This window comes from Dasypus novemcinctus, chromosome 5 (genome assembly GCF_030445035.2).
Source record: "Dasypus novemcinctus isolate mDasNov1 chromosome 5, mDasNov1.1.hap2, whole genome shotgun sequence".
Classification (NCBI taxonomy): domain Eukaryota; kingdom Metazoa; phylum Chordata; class Mammalia; order Cingulata; family Dasypodidae; genus Dasypus; species Dasypus novemcinctus.
Window position 1 is genome coordinate 110,284,701 of NC_080677.1, and position 19,976 is coordinate 110,304,676.

Here is a 19,976-nt window from a genome sequence, read left to right on the forward strand (position 1 = left end):
TGGACACAGAAGGCAGACAGCAAAGTGCAAAAGATTGAGGAAGGGACTAAATAAATAAATCTTTTAAAAAATATGCCTGGTTTATTTGAAGAATAAAGTGAGGTATTGAAGCAAATGAGTGAGGTGATTATGGTAGGAGATGAAGCAGAGAGGTAAGGAAGGGGAGAGTTTGTGACAGTCTTTTGGCTTTTACTATGAGTAAAAGGGAAGCCATTGAAAGAGTTTAAGTAGAGGAGTGACATGTTCAGACTTAGATTTTATAAAAATCATTCTACATTTTCTACTAGGATAACTTGGTAAAGGTTGTGGCAGCTTTCAGTAAAATGGAGACTTCTTCAGAAAAAACAAGTTTATCTGTTGAGAAAGATTAGTTCAGTTTGGAACACTTTAGGTTTGAGTTGTCTATGAGATGTAATTGTAAATCATCAGTGAGCATTTGGAGGAAAGGCTTGGACTGATACTGAGATTGGTGAATTACCCATAAGAGAGGTTGCTTGCTTGGGAAGAGTGAGAAGAATAAAGGGGTGTTGGGCATTATCAAAGAACCATTACCATTTGAGGGACAGACTAAGGAGGAGACCTGCCACAAAAGAGATTGAGAAAGCACAGTAACATTTGAAATAAACTTTGAAAATTGTGCCAACAGAATTTCTTTATGAAATAGAATGGGTGTGGCAGACAACAATCAAAAATGATTCCTAGATTTTGTTTTCTTTTGTTTTAGGGATGCAAAATTGAAAAATTTGTTTTTGTGGAAACATATATGCAACACAGAATTTCCCATTTAACCATTTATATGTATACATGTTAGTGATATCAGTTACATTCACAGTGTTGTGCTACCATCCAGTAAATAACTTCCCACCCTCCCTATCTCCTCCAGCCCCTGGTAACCTATAATCTACTTTCTATTTCTGAATTTGCATAGTCTAGGTATTTCATATAAGTGAAATTATATATTTGTCCTTTTGTCTGGCTTATTTCACTCAACATGATGTCTTCAAGGTTCATCTGTAGCTTGTATCAGAACTTTATTCCTTTTTTTATGGTTGAATAATACCATATTGTATATGTGTACCATATTTTGTTTATCCATCTGTTGATGGACATGAGGGTTACTTCAACCTTTTGAATATTGTAAATAATACTGCTGTGAATATTGGTGTACAAGTATATCTGTTTGAGTCCCTATTTTCAGTTCTTTTGGGGGATTGCCAGGTCATATGGTAATTTGATTCTTAACTTTCTGAGGAACAACCAAATGGTTTTACACAGCAGCTGTATTCATTTTACATTCCTACCAACAATGAAAGAGTTCCTGTTTCTCCAGATCCACTCAAACACTTGTTTATTTTCTGTTTTGTTGTTGTTGCTTTGAAATAATAGCCGTCCTAGTGGGTGCAAAGTGGCATCTCATTGTAGTTCTGATTCACAGTGTTCTTTTTAGCTTGGATGTGTGTACTTAATGTCTTTCATTAAATTTGGGAAGTTTTCAGTCATCATTTCTTCAGATATTCTACCCCTTTCCTCCTCCTCCTGGGACTCCCATAATTTGTACGTTGGTAAACCTGATGATCTCTTTAGGCTCTGTTCACTTTTCTTCATTATTTCTTTCTGTTCCTCGACTTAATAATTTCAGTTGTTCTATCTTTAAGTTTGCTGACTCCTGTGTATTCTGGTATGCTATGGAATCCCCTCCAGGGAATATTTTAATTTCAGTGGCTGAACTTTTCAGCTCCAGAATTTCTGTTTGGTTTCTTTTCATAATTTCTTTTGCTTATTGAAATTCTTATTTTGTCATATATGTTTTCCTGATTTCCTTTAGTTCGTTTCCTATGTTTTCCCTTAACTCATTGAGCATATTGAAGACAGTTTTTTAAAAGTATATGTATGATAAAGACAAAAAAAAAATATATGTATGGTATGTCCAATGTCTGGTCTTCCTCATTGATGATGACTTTTGCTTTATGTTGTTCTTTTGAATAAGCCATCTTTTCCTTTTTCTATGTAGGCCTTGTGATTTTTGTTGAAATCTGGGTGTTTTAGTATTTTAATGTGTTAACCCTGGAAATCAGATTCTCCCTCTTCCCCAGGGTCTGCTGGGATCTTTTTTTTCCCCTTTCCATTTCTTATTTTTGAAGGCTGTAGTCTTCCATTTGTTTATGGAAGCCTCTGTTCCTCAAGCTTACATACAGCCGATGTTATTGACCTATTTCCTTAAATGTTTCCTTGAATGTTAAAAGCTACCAAAAAAAAAAAAAAAAAAAAAACCTAGGAAAAAACACCTTCCCCACTCTTTATGGATTAGTTCTGTGCTTGTGATCTCCTTTAACCCTTAGGCTGCCTTACAGTAGTTCTCAAGAACAGCCTGAGGTGAAAGCTTAGTGTCCTCTCAGGTCTTTTCTAAGCATGGGTCTTGTAACCTAACCAGTTTCCCTGTTTATAGGGACAGTCCTCAATTGCCCCCTGGAAATTTGAAGTCTTTCTAGTTGGGAGCTCCTATTTATCTCAACTGGTAGTCCATTGCCCCAGGCAGCTGTGGATTGTTTTCTTAGGACGTTTTAATCAGCAGCTTCTACTGTTTAGAATAAGATCTGGGACTGGTAAACCAGAGATGAGACCTCTGGAGGAATCTTTCAGGCTTCCACTCTAGGTGTTAATACAAATACACATGTACCAGTATTCATATAAGGGTTAGGTTACCCTGTTCCCTCCAGAACCCAGGACCATGGACTTATATTGAGAACAAAGCAACAGATAAGTCAGGAAGGATGTGGGGAAATAGCAAGTAAAGGTGTCAAACACATTTCCTTTTTCAAGTTGTCGTTTCCTTAATTCAGCACTTGCCCAGTTACTTTAGCCCTTTATCTGTTTTCCAGAAATCTGAAAAAGTTGGTTCTGCCAATTTCCGCTGGTTTTCTTCAGTGTTGCTTTGGACAGATGGAATCTGAGAGCCTCCCACTCTTGCTGACGTCACCAGTAGACTCATAGGTTTTTGGTTGGACCAATTGGAAATTGATATTGCCATCAGTTCAGTTGGAGAAGGCTGTAGTTGTAGCATATTTGAGAAGATCAGAAATTCAATTTTGACTATGTTAAGTTTGAGATATCTAGTAGGTGGTTGATTATTTGAGCTGAGTTCAGGAGACAGAAATTTGGGTGCCTTGGATATGAGATGATGAGTGTGAAATCACTTATAAATTGTTAAGTACTGTAGAGATATAAATTGTCATTTGGATGTCAAATTGAATTTATCTAAGTCACTATTATAGAATCTAAATCAATAGTACACAGCTAGCTAGAAGATATGGAAGTAAGTTATTTTCCTCAATGTTATATTGTGACTACCTTTAGCAATAGTTATTTAATTAATATAATTAAAACTTTTTATTTGAACTGTTTCATTTCAAGTCCTTTGGAACCCCATGATGACTATAAGCACAGTCTTAAGTTCCCTATATAAGCCTGGAATTCATAATCATTGACCTGTGGTTTTCTCACCATGAACAGTTTATCTCCATTTCCCAGGTCCAGACCTTTTGTCCATTTCTGGTAGTTCTCAACCTCAAGGAGTGAATGTAGACCACAGTCTGGAAGCCTAATTATTAGAAAACAGGGATTACTAGGTATTTCAAACAATTCATTCTTTCTTTAGTTTGTCATTTGTATATATTCATGTCCCCATGATTCTCTGCTTAGCATTATATGTCATTAAACTATAATATGGTACTTGAATACTAGAAATTTTTTTAAAAATGAAATACCAATTGATTAAAAACTTTTATTTTCCTACTAAATTTTCTTTGAGCCACCATCTATTGCTCTTAGCACAGGGCTAATAGAAGAGGCCAGTTCCTGCACTTGTCCATGAAATTCCAATAAAAAGAGAATAGAAAATGAGAACATTGGACTAAGTGAGCATTATGAGAATTATACTGTATCCTTCTTCTGATTAGTTCTTATCTCTCTAATTTATTTTGTGGATAATAAGGACCATACATTTCTTTCAGTTTTAGGTCCTTTCTAAATTCTCAGGAATTTTCCAGGTCATCTGGTAACTGGAATACAATGAAACACATTTTATTTTAGAGAATTATGTCTACTACTAATTTGGAGCTATAATATATAATTATGTCTACTACTAATTTAGACATTTGAAGAAATGTAGACCTTTTACTCTACCAAATTCTATGATAAATTCAAGAATTTTAAGGCCACTGCTATCTTGCTGACAGGTAGTTTGTTTCTGTGAATCAGAATATGAAAATTGCCCTTTTTAATGCAAATTTCATACTAAGTTAGACCCCTATTCTTTCATTGTATAGAAGCTTACTCTATATTGCTGGGCTAGCTTTTTTTTTTTTTTTTTTCCCCTTACAGAAAACATTTACTATAGTTAAATATAAATGTTAAGGGAATGAAGTATATTCTTTGCCAAGGAAGAGTCTCCTTGTTCTTACTGGTGCCACATGATACAGTAAATAGAATGCCATCCATATTTTTTTCCTTTAACATTCAAGTTTCTAAACTCTTTTTGTTGATTTGGGGGGTTAAGGGGGAAAAATACCCACTTTTTAAAAATAGAGCTAATTTCTTTTAGGAACAGGGCAAAAATGTTGGCTGAAATAGAATTGTAGTCTACACATATACGTCCAGTAATAAGTTCATTCAGGCTAAAAAAAGCTTAGAACAAGAATAGGGAAAACATACTTTCCTAAAATCTGATCTCTGCTGGATTTAATAGGATGGTAGTTATATATTGGTTAGATTATTTCTGATTGAAGAAAATAGGGACATGCCTAGGATACTTTAGCTGAAAGAGAATTTATTATGAGAGCATCCAGGAAATTAAAGCATTATCTCAGCATTCGAACAGTAAGGCCTAATGGAGAATTGTTTAGAATACTAGAATTCTAGTAGCCCAGAAGCAGTAATAGTAGCTGTCCTTGTAATTGAGCCTTTCTCTCTTTCTGCTTCTGCTGTTTTACTGACTGTTCCTGACTCTGGTTTCCCTAAACTTCTGCGTGAGCGCGCACGCACGCACACATACACCTACTGTCTGTCTGTCTACCTACGTACATACATGGTATCTACCATCTCCTGACTTCTGTTTACTGCTGCCTTTGTGTACATCAGGCTTTTTTTTTTTTTTTAAAGATTTATTTTTATTTATTTAATTCCCCTCCCCTCCCCCGGTTGTCTGTTTTCTGTGTCTTTTTGCTGCGTCTTGTTTCTTTGTCCGCTTCTGTTGTCGTCAGCGGCACGGGAAGTGTGGGCGGCGCCATTCCTCGGCAGGCTGCTCCCTCCTTCGCGCTGGGCGACTCTCCTTATGGGTGCACTCCTTGCGCGTGGGGCTCCCCTACGCGGGGGACACCCCTATGTGGCTCGGCACTCCTTGCGCGCATCAGCACTGCGCATGGGCCAGCTCCACACGGGTCAAGGAGGCCCGGGGCTTGAACCGCGGACCTCCCATGTGGTAGACGGACGCCCTAACCACTGGGCGTTAGTCCAGTTTCCCCATCAGGCTTTTATGTATCCCTATCTATCTCACATCCGATTTCTCTAAGAGAAAAGTATCTGGCTCCCTGGAGAAGGTGACCCTATTGGGAAGAATTTTGCCAGGCCACTTAAACTGCTTATCAAGCACCAGGTGATTACCTTTGGATCAGGTGCTAATCAGCTGTAGACAGGTTGGTGGAGTAATATGACCTCTGCCTAAGGGACATTCATCTGAAGGCTGTAAGCCTGGCTGTTACTCTCAGGGAGCTATCCAGTACAAGATAGCTATAATTTTTACTAATCTTAACCTCTACCTGAGATACAGATATCCTATCCCTGAGATTAAGTCTAAAGATAAGAAATCTGTTGATGCCATCATCCTGAACTTCAACAGCCTTCCATTTGCAGAAGATTCTACCATTTTCCTTATCCTAAGGAAATTAATTGGCCTTCCTTTCTTTCTCTTGGTGTAATATATTGAAAAGCCTACAATTTATTTTTAAATGTATATTTAATTATGCTATAGCCAAGTATCATTATATTATTTAAATAGATAAATAGCCCCAACAGGATTTTTTTTTAAAGAGAACTCTTTGTTTCAACTTTGGAATCAGATACATCTGGGTTTTATTCTTGTTCTGCCACTTACTAGCTCTTGTCTCGTGCAAATGAATTCCTAGGGCCTTGGTTTCTTATGTATATATATTTTTTAATGATGATGATAAAGTTTAATTGTGTGGATAAATGATGAGATATGTAAAATATTTAGTGCAGTGTCTAGCACATAGCAAATGCTTGATAAGTGGTTACTTCAGTTGTTTCTATTTGTTATTATTGACTGAGACATGGAAAGGGACTCAGTAAAAAGACCTAATGAGGGACTATACTTATTTGGTTCCACTGTTAGATACCTTCAATGGAAAATACACAGATCTAATCAGGTATTTTTATCTTTACTTGCTTTTTATGAAAGTCTCAGTAATAGGCACATTGGCTCTTTTGTAGTTATGTTATATGAAATATTTAACATATTCTCCATGTTTCTTAGTTGAATTATTCTCAGCTTGTAGTTTTAAGTGAGTGGTAGACCCTTGTGTCTCAGGGTAGACTATTACACAGTCTCTGGCCTATAACTTCTTGTGAACATGGGGCATCACCATTATATCTCCAGGGACTTCACATCTATACTATCTACATGGTATTATTCTTGCCTCTGGATTCCCAAGCCAGATTTTTAGGTGTCCAGAATAACTCCTTCATACACAGTATATTTCACTCTAGGTCTGAGGCTACTTTGGATGTTTATTCCTAACTCCACACAATTATTATTCTTGTTTTCAATTTCTAGATTTGAAGAAAAGGCCCAATTGGATCCCCTTAGTGCTCTGAAATACTTACAAAATGATCTTTATATAACTGTGGATCATTCCGACCCAGAAGAGACAAAAGAGGTAAAGGCACTAATAAAATTAAGCATGTTTTTAAAATGTCTTTCTAATTTATATTTGCTGATTTTGCTCTTGGGTATTTAAAGGAAAATAGGATGATACTGCTAATTTAAAAAATGGTACAAAGAACTGAAATCCAATGGAGATATTTTCATATGAGATTCAAGTCACACAAAAAATACTTTATCCATACAGAAAGGATTCTAGTATAAAATTTTAACTTAGACATGAGTTTTGTATTTCAGGAAGGAAATAGCAATTTTTACTAACTTTCATCGTCTCGTATTTCTTTTACTTAAGAATTAAAAAATGGTTCAGCATAAACTTCTCTTGATACTTCCCTCAAAAGAGAAAGAAAATTCCCCCTTTTTCCTGTAGGAAGGAAGTGGAGAGAGTTTGGGAGAAGAATCTTTGCTGCCTTAACATTTCAGTTATGTGAATGTTTAGCAATACAACTTTACTATATCTACTACTAGCATCATCGTTCATCATTAGTTTCTGAACTTGAGAAGTTATTAGCAAATCATTACTTTTCAGTTATCTTTTACATAAAATTGGGTAGAAGTAACTATTCCTGAAGAGTTAATATTCTTAAGGGAATATTATCCACAGAGTGTGAAAATACCTGCAGCAAGTTTCATAGTTTTACAACCTTTACCCTCTAACTTCTGAGATTCCTCTTGCACTTTTTCCTTTGGTCAGCCATCCCTGTTCCTAGATCTAGCAACATCTGAACTATAATCCATTCTGTGTTCCACTCACAGAATTGGTGCTAATTATTGTAGTTCTATCCTTTACATCCATTTCCCTGTTAACTGTTGATTAGCTTTGGCTTTGCAACAGCAACATCAAGTGGTGCTTTTCTCAGTTAAGCATTGACACAGGTTTCAGATTTAATGTTGAATCACTTTCAGGCACTAGGTTCATTGTTCTTTCAAGCAGTAGGGCCTGCATGTCCTTGGCACCAGCAAAAGGAAATACTCTTTCGTGGTTGCCTACTGTGAAAATAAGTACTATTTCTCTCACTTGATATTGGTTACAGCCCTTCACTTGGTGGGGAATCAGCAGATCACTGTTTAGAACCCCTGTGAAAGGAGATAGAGAATTGACATTCCTTTAATCTTCAGCCAGTTACTTACTATTTGACATAGGAGAAATCATCATAGTTTTTCCAAGGAGCAGAATGTATTGGTTTAATATATTATAGCTTATTAAGTATAGGTAGTTGTGAAGAGTCCATTAATGTTTATTTTGTAAAACCATGCATTTGCGAGTTTTAAATAGATTTAAATAGGGAGTTTAATTTAATTTTATTTTTTAAGATTTTTTATTTCCCCTCCCGCCTTCCCGTTGTCTCCTCTCTGTGTTCATTCGCTGTTTGTTCTTCTGTGTCTGCTTGCATTCTTGTTAGCAGCACCAGGAATCTATCTTTTTTTGTTGCGTCATCTTGCTGTATCAGCTCTCTGTGTGGGTGTTGCCACTCCTTGGCAGGCTGTCCTTTATTTTTTTTCATGCGGGGCAGCTCTCCTTGCAGGGTACACTCCTTGCACGTGGGGCTCCCCTACGTGTGGGACACACCTGTGTGGCACAGCAGTCCTTGTGTGCATCAGCACTGCACATGGGCCAGCTCACCACATGGATCAGGAGGCCCTGGGTTTGAAGAAACCTGGACCTCCTATGTGGTAGGCGGATAGTCTGTTAATTGAGCCAAATCCGCTTCCCAAAATAGGGAGTTTTAAATATGTGTTCTTCATATTCTACATAATATGACTAAAAAATGTTTCCCTTATTTTTTAAAGCCAAACTATAACAAAATATTACAAAATAAATAATTATAGCTGTGTGAGCTGCTGCAAGTAGGACAAAGAAAACAGACAGTTTGTTCTTTAAGCTAGGCTAATGGGAAAAGTCAGGACAGGGAGGTACCTCATATTTAAAGAGCCGTTTTTAAAATTTTGGTAGTAGATTTCTACTTTACTCTTTTGTTGAGTATAGCAGCTTATGATGTTATTTGCCACAGACTTTGATTCCATTTCTTAAAAGCTTAATCTATCAAGAATTGTTTAGCCCTAGTAGAAGTTAGTAAAAGTGGTGGTGTGTGTCTGTGTCAGTTTCAGAATCACCTCAGAAACTTTGAAAATAACACCATTACCCTAAAAGTTGTCTTTGTTAGCACTTGTGTAAGAGAAAAATTGAAAAAAACTCTAGACATTGGGAATTATTTGCAGAATAATCTGCAAGACTATGATTTTGTTTAAAAATCTATAGACATATTTCACTTAAGATTTTTTAACTTTTTTTATTCCAATAATACGTTTTGGTGAAAGAAATTCCCTGATGACAATTCAAGTATATGCACTTATACTCTTTCAAATTGTTAGCTAGGCATATAGATCTTCACTTTCATTATAGGAAATCTTTCCAAGTACTGAGGAAGAGCTTACTGATATCTTCTATATTAGCTTGCTTTTGTTTTCTATATATGTTTTGCAACATTTTCAATATATTAAATTATTCTACCAGTAACTGAAAGTGGTTTTTAAATTTTACTTTTTGCTGGTTATCACGATCATCATATCAACAACATCATCATCACCATTCCTGTTATAAGGAAAATAATGGCTGACTGCCATCCATATATCAAATAATGGTTCTTTGCTTTCCTTCATTATTCAGGATTAAGGACATGAGTTCTGAATTCATGATGAACTTCAGTGCACCTCATAAAAATATTTTTTCTAGAAAAGACCCCAGAAAAGTTTGCCTAAATCATTTTTGCCATAATCAGAGAGGACTATATAAAGAACAAGAAAAACCATTTTTAGCCAGTATATCACATTTTGTATTAATTATGCTTCCAAAATGAGTGGAGTCATTCATTTAATTGTATGTATTGAGTTCTTACAATATGGTATTCTTTTAGGCACTTAGGAAATATCATTATATCAAACAAGATCCCTTCCCAGAAGTGCTTATCCCAGTGGGTGGAGACAATAAGCAATAAGCATATTAAATATATATATATAGTACCAACCTTGCATTTCCTACAAAAACATTACAGTGTTTTTGTATATATATTTACACCTACATACATGTAGCCATTTAATTTGGTAATTTAACTTTAGGAAGCATATTATCATGGCATAGACTAAGTTGATATAACAACAACGAAAAAAGACAAAAATGCAATGACTCAAACAAGATAGACGTTGATCTCTCTATCACCTAACACATGGGCAGGTGGCCCAGGGCAGATAGGTTAACTCTGCTTCACAACTTCATTCAGAGACACAGTTCCCTTCCGTATTGTTTCTCAGCCATCTTGTACAGTGGTGTCCTTTCTGCATGCTCAAAGCTTACTCAGTCCCCCTCTACATTCCAGTCTTGGAAATGAGCTAAACAGATAATATAGAGTTTTGAATGCAGCTTTGTTGTTTTCTAGTCATAATCATGTACAGTATAATTCTTGTGAAGTGATTTTTAAAACTTATTTTGAAAAACTACTTTAGTAAAGAAAGCCTAATGCAAAACTGGTGCTGAAAGTTAAGAAATCTAAGTTTATTTTTAAAAAAAGGTATGTTGGTCATAGAGCATATCTTGTATGTGTGTATGTATGCATGAGAGAGAGAGAGAAAAAGAAAAAGAGAGGAGGGAGGGAGGGCTAATGGAAGGAGTACTATATTAATTCTAAAGGTAAAAAAAGGAATATGGAGTTAGGTTTTGTGAGATATGAATATGATTCAGCCTTTTTTTTCCTCTTCATCTGATTTTCATTCATAAGGAGACCTTGACTATGTCATCTGACGAATGTGTGTTCATCTGTGTATCTTTCTGAACAGTAGAGAAACAACTGAGTTAGCAATTGGAATTAGATGAAATTGCCTGAAGAAACACTTCTTAGAAGTAATGTTTCTATAACTTGTTGAGCTGCCTTTTTCTGTTCTTCCATTTTTGTGAATTTGAAATTAAGTTAATAAATATTTTAAAAAGCAGGGGATAGTCAAGTTAGAACCAACATAAAAATGTTGGATTGGATGTAGAGCTTCAAAGAAATGACTCCAAATTTTGGCCTGAAAAGCTGAAAGGATGGAATTACTATCAACTGAGGTGAGAAAACTCTGGGTGCAGATGGTCTGTGGCAGTGAATAGGGACTGGGACATATTTGGAATATTTTCAATTTGAGATAACCAATTTTAGATGTTGAGGGGACACTTATAATAGATATTTGAACCAGGTTTTAGAAGAAAGGTCTTGCTTTATGCAGGTTGGGTAATATCACTTGGTAACAGTTAAAATCCTAAGCCAGAACATATCCGTTTCACATAATTACTCAGCTTTGTTAAAATATCAGTTTTCTCCCCATCCTTCTGTATGTAGAGTAAGTAAAGTTTATCTTATACCTTAGGAGCTAGAAAAGGGAGCAAGCTGAACCCCACATAAATATAAGATAGGAAATTAGTGAAATAGGAAACAAACAATAGAGAAAATTCTAAAAGTGAAAAGTTCATTTTTTTGGAAAAGGTGAATAAAATTGATAAACCACTAGCAAGACTTATCAAGGACAAAAAGAGTAAAAACATAAATTATCAACATCACAAATGAAAGGGGGAAATCACTACAGACCCTGCATACACTAGAAGGATAATGGAATATTTTGAACAACTTTGTCATCATATTCAGAAGCTTGATGAAATGGACTATGAATGTATTATTCATCAAATAATACAACTTACCAAACCTGGCAGAAAAAGAAATAGAAAATCTTGGAACTCCATATCTACTAAAGATTTTGAATTTGTAATAAACTTTCCAACAATGAAAACTCCAGATCTGATGGCTATATCAATAAATTCTATCAACCATTTAAGGAAGAAAAAATACCAATTCTACACAGACTTTTAGAAATCAGAGTGGTGCATAGGCAATGGCAGAACTTGGCAAGGTGGACCAAATGGAATTGCAGTGCCTGGTGGCAGCCAAATATTAGAAGGCACAATTCACTGCACAGGTACATCACTTTGCAGAGCCATGTATGTAGAAAAGCCAGGGAATTACCTAGACTCTGACACTAAAAATTGTTTCTAGCTCTGTGGACCTCTTCATTGACACTACCCTTGCCATCACCAGTTGGTTTGCCCAGATTGTACAGAAAGGAGGGCAGTAGGCCATTCCCTGGTAGAATGACAGAAGCAAAGGAGTTGTTATTAGGCAGATTAAAGTGCCAGTAGGTGAAGATTGTCAGTCCATTGACAGGTTGACATCAGGCTTTTATGAAGCCTCTTGGTACTAAAACTAACAGGTCAAATGTTCAAAAAGTGAAATTTATTTGGAATACAGAAATCCCAGATTTTATGACATAGGTTATTCAATAAATTTTAATTATAAAAAAAAAAACACCAGAGAAGACAGAACACTTCCTAAATCATTTTATGAAGCCAAATTAACTCTGATGTAAAAACCTACATAGACATTACAAGCCAAGAAAATTACAAACCAATGAATAATCCCTTGTATATGTGATGCAGAATTCTTAGAAAAACTTTAGCTAATTTGAATACATAAAAAGGTTAATGCACCATGACCTCATAGGGGTTTTTTCCTAGTAATACAAAGTTTTTTTTTAACATTTGAAAATCAATAGTGTAATTCTGCACATTAACAAAATGAAAGGGAAAAATCATAGATCATCTCAATAGATGAAGAAAAGCATTTGACAAAATTCAAAGCCCATTCATGATAAAAATTCTTAGCAAACTGGAAATAAACATCCTAAATTGCATAAAGGTAGCATCTGTGAAAAAGCTACAGCTAGCACTATACTTAATTGTGAGACATTATACCCTTTTCCCTAAGATTATGATAAGGAAAGGATGTCTGCTGTGAATACCTGTCGCCAATATTGTACCAGAAGAGAGGCAGATGTGGCTCAAGTGTTGGAGCTTCCACCTACTGTATGGGAGGACCTGGGTTCAATCCCTGGGCCCTTCTGGTGAAAAAGGGGAAGGGGGGGCATGCCCATGCGACAAGCCAGTGCCCATGTGAGTGCCCGCATGGTGAGCCAGTGCCTGTTCCGGTGAGTCACACAGTAAGATGATGATGATGACATATCAGGGGAGAGACAGGGTTGGGGTGGAGTGCAGCGGAGGCCAGGAACCGGGTGGTGCAGTTGACAGGGAACCTCTCTCCACATCAGAGGTCTCTGGGATCAGGTCCCCGTGAATCCTGGAGAAGAGAAAATGAGAAGAGGACAATGCAGCAAAAAAAGCAGGGCACGAGGAGGGGAAGGGGGGAAAATAAATAGGTAAATCTTTAATGTGTATCCATCTATATACCAGAAGTCATAGCTAGTACAATAAGGTAAGAAAAACAAACAGTATATAGGTCAGAAAGGAAGAAGTAAAATTATCAGCAGATGACATGATTATATACATAGAAAGCCCCTTGGAGTCTACAAAATATCTTCTGCAATAAGTGAATTTAGCATGGTTGCAGGATACAAGGTCAATACGGAGAAAATAATTATTTTTATATTAATAATAATGAAAAATGAAAATTTAAAACTTAACATTTATATTAGCATCAGAAATATCAGATGTGTAGTAATCCCTATTGTAAAAAATGTTAAGAAGATCTAAATAAATGGTGAGATACATCACAAATTTTGAATTGGAAGACTACAATTTTAAGATGTCTGTTCTTCCCAAATTTATCTTAAGTTTAAGGCAGTCCCAGTGAATATTCCAGCAAGGTATTTTGTTTTTTTCTTTTTCAGAAATAGACAAACCAATTCTAAAACTTATGTGGAAATGTAAAGGATTTAAACTAGCCAAAATAATCTTGAAAAAAGAATAGTTGGAGGTCTTACACTACCTGATTTAAAGACCCTTATTGGAAGTCACAGTAATCAAGACATTGTGGTACTGGCTTAAGGATAGGAAAATAGATCAATAGGCCAGACTAGAGTTCAGAAATAGACCCACATATATGTGGTCAATTGATTTTTGATCAGGCTCCTAAGTCCAATGGGGATAAAAAAGTCTTCAGCAAATGATGCTGAACTACAGGATATCTCACCCTTTACACAAAAATTAAGATTTTGTGTAAAATTTGCGTAAAGGATGTCTCACCCTTTAGACAAAAATTAAGATGGATTGCAAATCTAAACATAAAACCCAAAATAGTAATGCTTCAAGAAGAAAACTCAAGTATATCTTTATTAACTTGGCATAGCAAAGAATTCTTGGTCAGTGCACAAAAGGCACTGATCATAAAACAAAAAGCCTAATAAAATTGGACTTCCGCAACTTTAAAATTCTGCTTATCAAAAGACATTATTGGAAAGCGGACTTGGCTCAATGGATAGGGCGTACACCTACCACACAGGAGGTCTGCGGTTCAAACCCCGGGCCTCCTTGACCCGTGTGGAGCTGGCCCACGCACAAGGAGTGCACCCTGTAAGGAGAGCTGCCCAGCGCGAAAGAAAGTGCAGCCTGCCAAAGAATGGCGCTGCACATATGGGGAGCTGACACAACAAAATGACTCAACAAAAAGAAACATAGATTCCCAGTGCCACTGATAAGGATAGAAGCAGTCACAGAAGAACATAGCAAATGGACAAGGAGAAGCAGACAACTGGGGGGGTGGGATGGGGAGAGAAATAAATACATGTATCTTTTTTTAAAAAAAATTATTGAGGGAAATGGATGTGGCTCAAGCAGTTGGGCTTCCATCTACCATATAGGAGGTCCAGGGTTTGATACCCAGGGCCTCCTGGTGAAGGCAAGCTGACCCACGTGGACTGCTGGCGGCCCACACGGGAGTGCCACCTCGTGCAGGAGTACCACCCTGTGCAGGAGTGCCGCCCCACGCAGAAGTGCTGGCTGACATGGAGAACAGGTACAGCAAGATGATGCAACAAAAAGAGACACAGAGGAGAGACAGTAAGAGATACAGCAGACCAGGAAGCTGAGGTGATGCAAGAGAATGATCGCCTCTCTCCCACTCCTGAAGGTCCCAGGATCGGTTCCCGGAGCTGCCTGGTGAGAATACAAGTAGACACAGTGAATGGACACAGAGAGCAGACAACAGGGATGGGGGAGAGAAATAAATAAATCTTTTTTTAAAAAAGAAAGACATTATTGAAATAAATAGATAAGCCACAAACTAAACAATATTTGTAGTAGATTTAGCTGATGAAATGCTGATACCCAGAATATATAAAGAACTTCCATATATTTTTAACTTCTTTATCTTTTTTTTTTTTTTGCTATTTCTTACTTAAATACCTCTGCAATATTTGCTTAATTTCTGAACTTCAAAGGAACATTAACCAGGGCTTACAAATATCATGTGATTAATACTTGAACTGAAGGCTGCAAGCGTACGTATGAAATACATCATGAGGAATCAAAGGTATCAACTTCTCAAGCCATGGAAAGTATCACGTAACTCCATTGAGAGTCACTGTATACATCCTTCTTCCTACTCTTATTCTTCCCTTTGTTTTGCCTTTTCTCTAACATCAACATTCAAGAAGAATATCAATAGTTCTCATAAACTTTTATTTTTTACAAATTCATTAAATTTGTAGCAATGCTGTAGTTTTGTCTCACTGTATTTTGTCATTGTTCAATTACATTATCTGTTTTAAACTGACCTTAACAGGCTACGCTTGGAATCTAATCAACATTTAGAACATTATTTCTGTGTAAAAAAAGGTCTTGCAGTTTTGACAATATTATAATTACACATGATTGTAGAGTCAGTGTCTAAGTTGTAACTTAGAAGTGACCTGTTTACAATAACCATGCTTTCTTCCCAGTTTGATTTACAAAGCAGACACATAAGGAGTTTTACAGTGGTATGTATTTATTTTTGAGGTGAGAATGCATAAATACTAAAAATTCAATAATGGTGCCCAGAGCACTATACACATGTGAAAGATTCCTAAACAAGTAATTTCTTTTTTTATTTCAGGTGGCCTGTTCTTCCTTAATAAATACATACATTAATAAACTTTTAAGTAAATAAATTTCAGGACTTGGTGCAGTGTTTGGGAAATGATGATAGTGATCCCATAGAAAGGTCAGCACATTCTTTAATCTAAATGTGTTGTTGTTCTTGCCAGTATTTGATGAACAGACCTATGCAACACATGTGCAAAGACACACAATGACTAATCAGTGGTGGAAGTTATAGAAGTTATTTTTCTCCATTGTGCTTGACCAGCTAATTTGCTTCTATTTTTCTTTTACAGTTTCAGCTTCTAGCTTCAGCTCTATTCAAATCAGGTTCAGATTTTACAGCTCTAGGTAAGTATTCAATACAGTTTACCCATGCAGATGCCCTAACATGTGGGGGGTTGGATTTTGGTTTCTTTTAAATGAAACATCAGGTGAGATGTTCATCCACCAAACAAATGGAGAAAGTTTCAAGGTAGCATGCATAATTTCTAATAACCTGTTACTAGAATATTTTTCAGACATCAGTTACCAGTTCACAGATCAGTTCGCAGTTGCTGTTACACCAGTTGCTTTGTTATTATGCAAACAGATAACAATAGAAGTGTGATCAAAACTAATTTATACAGCATTGTTTTAAATAGGCTGAATTACTGATATACTTACTTTCTCATAGTTCTCTCATAATACTTGCAATTGAATTATATGATGTCAAGAAAATAGTAATAGGGTAGGTAATGAAATAAATGTTTTGAGAACAAGGAAAATAAATTACCTCTTTCCTTCCTGAAAATTAGAGTTTTTGTATGTTGGTATCTTAATTGTTCAAAATAAGTTCCAGTTGAAACTTAGTCATAATTCATACACCCCAGATATGGGCTTCAGTCTTCATTTAGTAGGACTCTTATTATTAAGTATTAATGAAACTGTAATAAAAGTAAGGACTCTGCAAGAAGTTCCACAACCTGGAGCTGTAGTCAGGTGAATTCTCAAGTATCTATTTTAGGATAACTCATTATTGGTAGCTTCAATATTTCAGCCTTTTGAACTATGGGAATTCCCAGCTTTCCTCTTGTCATAATAAAATGTAGTCCAATACTACTGAGTCCATATTAATCCTCTTGATGCCATTCTTCCTTAGAGTTGAGCATTACTATTGAAATTTTCCGGTTTATGTAATATAAATACTTCTCTGTATTTTTTAAATGAATCAGCACTTTGGGATATCAGTTTAATTTCTTCATTATTTGTTCATTTTGTCTCTTCTAGGTAAACTATACTTCAAAACAAAAAACAAGAGTATTTATTATTGATACTTTTCACTGGGATAAGAAAGGATAGGCATGTTTCTTGGTGTCTTGCCTTTCATTTTCCATAGCAAATAACTGGGGCTTCTCTACTAATCAATGTAACTGCAGTTCTTAGTTCTAACACCAGAATATGTAGGATTCCACATGGCACATGCTGTAAAACATGACTGATAGATTCCCCTAAACATGTAGGTAATAGTTTATCATTATTCTATACACTCAAGAGCTTAGAAAAAATGGCTTCAGTCTGCTAGAAATCTCAAGTTTTTGATGATGGAGAACCTAGATATAAGCATTATTTTAGAAAGTCCATGCCCTTCTGAAATTCTACCATTTAAAACATGAATTGTGAGCCTGGCATATGGGAATTTGTTTGAATGACTGCATGCCTTGTTATGTAAGGATATCACTGCCCAGGAACATTGTTTTTATTTTAATGATGGGCAGCACTAAAATTTCTCTGGTTGACTTATTTCTAGCCTAGAACAGAATTTCCTGGCTATAATTTAAAAAGGTTAGGGTGGTGTCAGCAAATATTTTACCTTTATCTTAATTCCTTTCTTCTGTGTCCATCCCTTTCACTTCCAGCTAATGTATTTTGTCAGGAACCATTTGTTTTACTTGGATTCTAAACAAACCTCAGATACACTGATAAACAGTACACACACAATAGAGAAAAATACAAAAATGGGAAAATCCTGTGGTTTTTTATTTTTTTCTACCTTGTCCGAAGGGAGGAACTATAGTTAAGAGGTTAGAGTATAGTACAAAGAGTAAGAATCTAGGTTCAGATACCAGCTTTGCTACATGCTAATTTTAAAAGTGACCTTGAGCAAGTTACTTAATGTTTCTAGTCATAAATTTCTTCATCTATAAATTGGAGATTATAAGAGTACTTAACTCTAAATATTGAATTAAATAATTATGGAAAATACTTAAAGCACTTAGTGGGTGCTCCATTCAGGGTACTATTATTACCTCCTTAAAAATGTAATCTTCTTTTAAACTTTGATGAATTTAGATGAGTAAATTCAGGTTGTGCACTAATTTTAATAATGTGGAGAGATTTTATTTATAAACAAAAAGTACTTTTCATAAGTTTTCATGTCTATTTAGAATTCCTAATTCCTGTTCTCATCCATTTTCTATCTGATTCTTTGACCTTTATTCCACTTAGATTTGAAATCAAATAGGTTATTTATCATACTTTCAATTATAGAGGAAAATTTAATATTTCATTTTCAAAACTCTCCAAAACAATTAGCAATTAATTAACAACAATTAATTTGTACTCCCTTCAGAATTAATCCAGTTTGTGTTAACTTCTTAGTGAGAATTAAAGTATTTGCTAATGTTATAGGTGAAATATTTAGGAACCAAAAATATGGAAAGTGATTTATAACAACTGACATTGTCTTAGTTTTCAAAAACGACAGACATTGGAGAAAAATAACCCCTGAAGATCTCTGTGTTAGAGATTGTGATGGCTGTGAGCACTTTTAAGATTGAGCTCAGCCATTTGACTAACTTTAAGAGTTATGTTTTGCTTCCAGAAAATAGGCATTGGAGTAATTAAGCATATTTTCAGCTAGGTATATGACAAGTAGGAAAAATCTGGTCTGGAGATCATAGTGCCTTTATTGGTCTTCACACTTTTCTTTAGAAATTTGCAGTTCAGGAAACAGTGGTAAGTATGGATTAAGCAAATGTTTAGCATTTTATGCTAAAAATACAATGTTTTTGGCACTATGTTGGCATTCTTAAATGAGATAGCTTAAGAGGGCATTTTCTATGCCCTCTTACCCTTTCTACTATTGCTATGTCCACCGAACTTAGTTTCAGCAAGATACTTTCTTCAGCCTCCTAGCGGTAGTTCACATACTTACAGATTGTTTTTATAAAATAATATGTTTAGTATTAGAAATACTAAATACTAAACTCCGATGTAAGAAGAAAAATGGAAACTCTTGCTATTTCTTCCTTACCGTAAATAAGGAAAGCTACCTGTTCTGTGCAGGATTTTATTGAAAGTATATTCCTGATAGGCTACTTTATTTTAGAACAGTCATTGTCTTCAGTCATACTTGTAATAATAGCTAATATTTATTGTGCACTTACTGCATGCCAAGTGCTATTCTAAATACTTTACATCATAACTCATTTAATATCTACAATAACATATTCTGCAGCATAATTTTTTACATCTTTACACTTTTTTTCCCTCACTTTTGATATAGCTTGGATATGTTTCCATGAAAGTACTCCAGCTCTAGTGTATTCTCATTGAGTTATATATAGTATTCCATAATAGGGGAATACCATAATTTAACCTTTCATATGATAATAGTTTAAGTTTCAATTTCCTCATTGGTAAAATGGCAGATAAAAATAAAAGGTGTTGGGGAGCAGATGTGGCTCAGTGGTTGAGCACTGCCTGCCACGTATGAGATCCCAATCCCCAGTATCTCAATCAATCAATCAATCAAGTGGTATTCTTCTGAGGGTTAAATATGTTATCACATTGCCTACAATTTAATAAGCATTCACTGAATATTAATAATAAATAAATGGGCTCTGGAGTCAGACAGACATGGATTCACATTCCATCTCTCCCCTCACTGGCTCTGAGACTTTATTAAATTACTGAATTGCTCTAATCTTAATTGTCTTATCTGAAAATGGAGTCTGTATAGTTCCCTTGGGTTTTTGTGACAAATATATTCATACATGAGGTACCTAGTACACAGTGAGAATTTAG

The 19,976-nt window shown here is 35.6% G+C and overlaps 1 protein-coding gene across 4 annotated transcripts in view; it reads left to right on the forward strand.

Moving 5' to 3' along the window:
- Nucleotides 1-19,976, forward strand: part of MKLN1 (muskelin 1) — a 453,286-nt gene that overhangs the window by 420,639 nt on the left and 12,671 nt on the right. For all 4 annotated transcript variants that reach the window (XM_058297366.1, XM_058297367.1, XM_058297368.2 and 1 more), the window contains 2 exons: nt 6,848-6,950; nt 16,205-16,259. In XM_058297366.1, the coding sequence (XP_058153349.1) occupies nt 6,848-6,950; nt 16,205-16,259 (158 nt within the window). The remainder of the gene's footprint in view (nt 1-6,847; nt 6,951-16,204; nt 16,260-19,976) is intronic.